This window comes from Helianthus annuus, chromosome 10, assembly GCF_002127325.2.
Source record: "Helianthus annuus cultivar XRQ/B chromosome 10, HanXRQr2.0-SUNRISE, whole genome shotgun sequence".
Classification (NCBI taxonomy): domain Eukaryota; kingdom Viridiplantae; phylum Streptophyta; class Magnoliopsida; order Asterales; family Asteraceae; genus Helianthus; species Helianthus annuus.
Genome location: NC_035442.2, coordinates 83,008,547 through 83,016,524, shown reverse-complemented (window position 1 = coordinate 83,016,524; position 7,978 = coordinate 83,008,547). Strand labels below are relative to the sequence as shown.

General features: G+C 44.0%; 1 protein-coding gene across 1 annotated transcript; it reads left to right on the top strand.

The window, feature by feature from the left end:
* Window positions 1-2,751: 2,751 nt before the first annotated feature.
* On the top strand, window positions 2,752-4,125 carry LOC110881961. Its single transcript, XM_022130083.1, has one exon. The coding sequence runs from the start codon at window positions 2,752-2,754 to the stop codon at window positions 4,123-4,125; it is 1,374 nt and encodes a 457-aa protein (XP_021985775.1).
* Window positions 4,126-7,978: the final 3,853 nt, after the last annotated feature.

Here is a 7,978-nt window from a genome sequence, read left to right as displayed (position 1 = left end):
CTTGGAGTACAGCTGTTCTGATCGAAGGAGTTCCAAAATAAGTCGTAAATGCTGCTCGTGTTCCTCCTGACTCTTGGAGTAGATCAGAATGTCGTCGATAAACACAATCACAAACTTATCCAGGTAGGGCTTGCACACTTTGTTCATAAGATCCATGAAGACTGCAGGTGCGTTTGTTAACCCGAATGGCATAACTAGAAACTCGTAGTGGCCGTAGCGAGTTCTGAATGCTGTTTTGGAGATGTCCTCGTCCCGGACTCTCAGTTGATGGTAGCCTGACCTCAGATCGATCTTCGAATAGTAGCTCGACCCTTGCAATTGGTCGAACAAGTCATCAATACGAGGAAGAGGGTAGCGATTCTTCACGGTCACCTTGTTGAGTTCGCGGTAGTCAATACACATCCTGAAGGTATCGTCCTTCTTTTTCACAAATAATACTGGAGCTCCCCAAGGCGAAGAGCTAGGACGAATAAAGCCCTTATCCAAGAGCTCTTGTAATTGTGCGGATAGTTCTTCCAATTCTGATGGGGCTAAGCGATACGGTGCACGAGCTATTGGTGCTGCTCCAGGAGCTAGCTCGATTTGGAATTCGACCTGGCGATGAGGCGGTAGCCCAGGTAAATCTTCAGGAAACACTTGAGGATAGTCGCGTACAATTGGAATATCCTCTAATCTCTTCTCTTTCGTTGATGCGTCAGTAACAAGTGCCAAAATGGCAATATGACCCTTTCGCAAACACTTCTGGGCCTTCAGGAAGGAGATGATGCCAACCACGGCACCACTCTTGTCACCTTGAACTTCGAGAGGTTCCTTGCCAGAACAGGGAATATGAACAATCCTCTCTTTACATAGGATCTCTGCTTGTTGTTGGGATAACCAATCCATACCAATGACGATGTCGAAACTACCCAGAACTATGGGAATGAGGTCGATAGAGAAAGTCTGACCAGCGAGGATAAGATTACAACCCAGAACTATGTGTGTGGTCTCTAGACTTTTACCGTTAGCTAACTCTACGACATGTTTAGTGTTCAAAAGTGTTGGTGTGCGCTTGAGCATTTGACTAACTTTCAGAGACATGTAACTGGTATCCGCACCCGAATCAAATAAAACAGTAACATAAAAGTCGTCGAGAAGAAACTTACCCATTACCACGTTAGGATCATTCCTTGCATCACCCTGACCCAACACAAATGCACGACCTCTGGCAACATTATTTACATCATTGTTTCCCCCGTTTTTGTTCCCATTGCCCTGATTATTGTTGTTGTTGTTCTGATTTTGGTTTAACTGGGGGCAATCCCGCTTGAAATGGCCTTCAACACCACACTGAAAGCATCCCCTATTGCCTCGCTGTTGTTGTTGCTGCTGGTTTCGTGGAGCGGGTGGTTGTTGTTGCTGATTCTGATTCGCAGGTCGTGAGCTCCTGCAATCTTTAGCCTCATGACCCATCTTGAGACACCTCTGACAACGACCCTTGTTGCACTGGCCATTGTGATGCCTGTTGCATGTGCTGCACCTTGGGAGGTTTCCTCGATATCCACCCTGTCTTTGACTACCAGAAAATTGTTGATCAGGACTCTGGTAGTTATCAGTCTTTCGTTGTTGTGCCTGGGACTGAACTGTAGTCGAACCCTTGCTGGAATCCCCATCCCATTTCCGCTTGTTGTCACTGGGAGTAGCGGAAGTAGTAGCATTAGTAGCGCTGATACGTTTGGGCAGCTTGTTCTATTCCACTGCCTGATCTGTGAGGCGATGAGCAAGGCGTGTAATATCCTGGATATTAGCGAGGTTGGCCGATGTCACAAGACTTTGTATTTCTGGTACTAGTCCTTTGAGATACAACTCAATACGCCTGATAGGAGGGTCCACCATGGTTGGACACAAGATGGCCAGCTCGTTTGATCTTTTCGTATAAGCCTCAATCTCTGACCCCGTCATTTTCAGATTAAAGAACTCCACTTCCATCTTGTGGATGTCATCACGTGTACAGTATTCCCGCTTGATTAGTTCCTTGAAATCATTCCAAGGGGTGGCGTTAGCAGCTGCCAACCCTAACATCTGAACTTGCACATTCCACCAAGTCAGCGCAATGCCTTCAAGAGTACCAGTGGCGTACTTCACCCTGCGAGCCTCAGGGCATTCACACATCTCAAATACGGACTCGAGCTTTTCAAACCAATGGAGGAGTCCAACTGTTCCTTCAATGCCACTGAATGTGCTAGGACGACAGTCCATGAAAGTTTTGAAGGTGCAAATAGGTTGCTGAGCGTGTTGACCTGTTGTCTATAAGAACAGGACAAGGTTAAACAAAAAAGTTGGTTTAGAAGTGTAGGATCTAAGGATCCTAGAGTGGGTTACAGTTGCAGGGTATACCTCCTGCTTGTGCGGCTGCAAGTGCCGCAGCAACTTGTTCGTTAATCAGAGCCGTCAACTGGGCTTGAGTCATGTTAATGCGTCCAGCCATGATCTTCATATCAAAGGCAACATAAGTGAAAGAGGTTCGCAAGAAAATGCGATGACAGAAGAGAGTAAGCACACAAGTGTTCTCAAGCAATAGTCATTACGTTTATCTAAGCATACCATGTCACACCCCGACCATGTTAAAACAACAAACCGTGGCGGAAACGTCGGGGAGTGTCACCACCGGTATGTGGTATAGGGTTACCGGTGACGAACATTGAGGGAAACAATTTGTTTCCTAGGCGTGGTATTTACTCAACTAATAACAGTTCGGTTATTGATGGATTAATGGGAATCTCTAAACCTGTGGAGGTGAATACGGGTTCGGCTTGGGGAGGAAGTTTTATGGAGGCAGCTAAGGATCCCCATGCAAACCCTAGTGTTTCGGCTACTCTGTTCAATCATGAAGGTGTGCAAACCGACCAGAGTACCCGTAAGGATCCAGGTAAATCTCCTATTTCGTACGCTGATACGGTTGGGGTTTCCACTTCCAGGAAAGTTAATTTTCGGAACCTTGCTAGTCCCGAAGCTCATGAGGGTTGTGATGTTGTCTTGCCAAAGGAATCGGTTAGGGCTGTTAAAGATAAGCTGATTAATACGCTATATGGTTATTTCCTTGGTGATCATGTTGCTTATCCGGTAGTTGAGTACTTTGTGAGGAATAACTGGAAGAAGTTTGGAATTCAGAAAACCATGATGAACGCCAATGGTTTTTTCTTTTTTAAATTTGCTGATGAGTCGGGTATGATGAATGCTATGAAAGAGGGGCCTTGGATAATCCGTTCTCAACCGTTGTTCCTCAATATATGGTCACCTTCGTCAAAGCTGGAAAAAAAGGAAGTTAAAATGGTGCAAATTTGGGTTAAAATACATGACGTTCCTATTGCGGCATACACGGAGGATGGTTTAAGCATGATTGCAACGGCTATAGGTAACCCTATTGTTCTAGACTCGTACACTACCTCTATGTGTTTAGATTCTTGGGGTAGGAGCAGTTTTGCGAGAGCGTTGGTTGAAATTTCAGCTGAAAAGGACTTCAAAGAGGAAATAGTGACAGCAGTCCCAAATCTGGAGGGTGAAGGCTTTGTTAAGGAAAAAGTGTATGTGGAGTATGAATGGAGCCCTCATCGGTGCGCATGTTGCAAGGTGTTTGGACACCATGATGGGGACTGCCCAAGACAACCTAAACAGGTCACGAAGGTTTCGGCTGCTAATCAAAAACCTAATCAGATTCCTAAGTCTAAAGGGCCTTCAAAACAACCTGTGGTAGACAAAGATGGGTTCACGGATGTGGATGCTAGGAAAACAGCAAAGAGGTCGGGATTTCCAGTGAATAAGCAAAAGCAGAGGTTTGAATACCAGCCGGTTGGAGTTAAAAGTGGGGGAGGGGTGATTAAATCAGCCCCATTGCCGAAAGGGGACTTGAACAAACCTTCAACGTCGAATAGGTTTGTTTCTCCAAATCCGTTTGATGCATTGAATGATACGGATGCGGATGGTCCGGAAGCTAAAGAGAACTCGGAGAATAATCAGGTGGATTCAGACGATGAGGAGGTTGTGGAAGTTTATAACGAAATGGATCCTTTTATTTTACAAGGCTCAAAAAAACCGAATGATAAACAAGGGGCAAGCACTCCTTCTACAGCGGGTTACAATGGTTAGTCTTGCTTCTTGGAATATAAGGGGGTTGAACCGCCCTCTGAAACAAATGGAGGTTCGTCAGATTGTAAAGGATACAAATTTGAGTTTATGTGCTATTTTGGAATCTCATGTCGGTATAGATAAGCTGGGAAAGGTGTGTAAGTCGGTTTTCCGTTCATGGGATTGGACCTCCAATGGTACTAGCTGTAATAAGGGTACAAGAATTATTGTAGGGTGGAATCCAGGTATCTTCGATGTCATGGTCCTTTTTCAGTCTTCCCAAGTTATGCATCTCCAGATTTACGTTAAGTTAGATAGGAGGATCATTTTTTGTTCGATAGTTTATGCAGCCAATTACTATGTAACGCGAAGAGAATTATGGCGTCAATTAACCATGCATAAAGCGGTGGTCGGTGATAATCCTTGGGTTATTTTTGGTGACTTTAATTCAGCTTTGAACATGGAGGATAATTCTATGGGGTCCTCATCCGTTTCAGTTGGAATGAAGGATTTTCGGGATTGTGTTGACTCGTTGGAGATGTTCGATATTAATAGATCTGGTCTTCACTTTACGTGGAGTCAGAAACCGAAGGAGGGAACCGGTTTGTTGAAAAAGATTGATCGCATTCTAGGTAATACCCCGTTTGTCACGGCCTACCCGAATTCTGTTGCTATCTTTCACCCGTATAGAATGTCTGATCACTGCCCGTGTATTCTTAAAATCCCAGAAGCTGGTAAGTTGAAACCCCGGTCTTTTAAGTTCGCTAATTTTCTAGTGCATAAACCTGAATTTATGGAGATAGTTAAAAAGACTTGGGAAACTAGAGTGGATGGAGTTTTCCAATTTCAAGTTGTTAAACGGCTCCGCCTTCTTAAAAGTCCTTTTCGAGCTCTTCTGTATAAACAAGGGAATCTTCATAAGAAAGTGGAGGAGCTTCGTGCTAGTCTTGATTCTATTCAGCAACGTATTGATATAGATCCTTTCAATGCGGATCTCCGGGCTGAAGAAGCTGGCTTGAACCGTGATTATCAGGCTGCGGCTCTCGATGAGGAACGTTTTCTTAAGCAAAAATCAAAAGTGGATTGGTTGACAGCGGGGGATATGAATTCAGCTTATTTTCACTCGTCATTGAAGGTTCGGAATCATTATAGCCGTATTGACATTATTACGGATTCTCAAGGGGTTGTCCATGAAAATGATGCTGTTCCTCATGCTTTTGTTTCTCACTATGAAAATTTCTTGGGGTCCCAAGGCGATATCTCTCTTACTCCTGCACCGGATCTTTTTGATAAAGTCTTGAACCCTACCACAGCTGCACATATGGTTAGATCGGTTACACAGGAGGAGGTAAAATCTGCTATGTTCTCTATTGGCATTGATAAAGCGCCGGGCCCTGATGGGTTCACGGCTGCATTTTTCAAGAATGCTTGGCCTGTTATTGGGAATGATATATCTAATGCAGTTATTGATTTTTTCGATTCGGGCAAGCTCCTACGCGAGATAAACCATACGCTTATCGTTCTTGTCCCGAAAATTCCCACTCCATTGGCCGTCACTGATTACCGGCCTATTGCGTGCTGTAATGTTCTATACAAATGCATCAGCAAGATTGTTTCGGACAGAATCAAAAAGGGGCTGAATGAGATAGTTAGTGTTAACCAATCTGCTTTTGTTCCAGGTAGAAAGATTTCGGATAATATCCTCCTAACTCAAGAGCTGATGCACAACTATCATAGGAATGTGGGGCCTCCGAGGTGTGCTTTCAAAGTTGACATTCAGAAAGCTTATGACACGGTGGATTGGAGGTTTCTTCGAAGTGTTTTGATTGGGTTTGGGTTTCATGCTAAGATGGTAGAATGGATTATGCTTTGTATTTCTACTACCACTTATTCGATTTGTGTCAATGGGAACGTTCATGGCTTTTTCAAGGGGAACCGGGGACTTAGGCAGGGGGATCCCATGTCGCCATACCTATTTACATTGGTTATGGAAGTGTTGACTCACATTCTACAAGAAACGATTCGAATTGACTCTTCTTTTAGATTTCATAATAAATGTGAGCGGCAACAAATAGTTAACCTTTGTTTTGCGGATGATCTCTTCTTATTTGCTAAAGGTGATGTGAGTTCAGCAAAATGTCTCATGAGCTCTCTTACGAAATTTACAAAGATGTCGGGATTGGTTCCTAATTCGCGTAAGAGTACGGTGTTCTTTTGCAATGTTCCGAACCATGCTAAAACTGCAATTTTAAATGTCTTGCCGTTTGTAGAGGGTACACTTCCCGTGAGGTATTTGGGGGTACCGCTTCTTTGTTCAAAGCTAACTTATAAAGATTGCAGTATTCTTGTGGAGAATCTTGATAAGCGGATTACGCACTGGAGGAATAAACTTTTGTCTTTTGCTGGTAGATTACAGTTGGTTACTTCTGTTCTATCGTCCATGCATGTGTATTGGTCTTCCGTTTTCGTTCTCCCGAGTCGCATAATTAAAGAGTTGGAGGCTAGAATGCGAAACTTCCTATGGTCTCAAGATGGTGCTTTTCATAGGGGTAAGGCCAAAGTCTCTTGGAAATCTGTTTGTACTCCGAAGTTTGAAGGGGGGCTGGGTATTCGGCGTATTGGGGATATGAACGTTGCTCTTATGACTGCTCATGTTGGTAGTATTCTGTCAAGACGGAACTCGCTATGGGTCGACTGGGTGCATGATTACAGGCTGAAAGGTAAAAATTTCTGGGTTTGTAAAATTCCTTCGAACTGTTCTTCTTCTTGGAGGAAACTTTTACAAATGCGGCCATCGATTAGATCGCATATGTGGATGAACATTGGCAGTGGGGCGGATACATCGGCTTGGTATGATAAGTGGTGTAGTATAGGGCCGTTAGGTAACTTTCTAACGCCTCGTACTATTACCAACGCGGGCTTTTGTTTGGATGATAAAGTGGCTGATGTTCGAGCTAATGGAGACTGGTCTTGGCCGAATGCTTGGAGGGATCTATTTCCAGTCCTAAATCAGGTTGATAATGTCAATATCGATCCGAACAAGGTTGACAAGTTATTATGGCGAGATGGTGATGACCTTAACGAGATTACTACATCCGGGGTATGGCAGTCGATTCGTTACAGAACGCCAGAAGTCGAATGGAGTAGTGTTGTTTGGTTTGCGCAGTGTATTCCGCGGCATGCTTTCCTGATGTGGCTGATTATGAGAGGTAAACTGTTGACCCAGGATAAGATTCTGCAATGGGATCTTCACAGACGGAAGAATATGAACATGATGTGCTGCCTATTATGTTATCAGAACAATGATTCTCACAGCCACTTGTTTTTTGAATGCAACTTCTCGGCTCAAGTGTGGTGTTCGGTCAGGAAAAAGGTTGGCATGGATTCTGTTAATCCTAAGTGGCCGGATATTCTAGAGTGGTTATTGCCCCGTGCTCGGTCGAAATCTGTTACCAATTATACGGCTCGTCTTCTGGTTGCGGCTAGTGCATATATTATTTGGCAGGAGAGAAATGCTCGTATTTTCATGAATCAGCTTAGGCCCCCGGAAGTGATAAGTGAAACTATTCTTAACACGGTTCGATATAAGCTTATGGGAGAGAAGCTGCGGAACACTGCTAATGTGCAAAGGGTGCTTGCGGAATGGAAGATTGGAGGCAATTCTGTTAGTGATGATGGCGGCTAGAGAGTTTATGTTGTCATGTTTCGGTTTTTGTCCTAGTTTGGTTGTCTAGGTGGCTTTATTTTTGTGTGTTTTGGTTTGGTTTGGTGTACTTTCATGAGGCATGTCTCATGTTAGAACTAGTGTAGGCTCTCTACACTACTTGTTTTTTATGGTTGTGAATATATAGAATCACCGGGGTAACCCTTTACC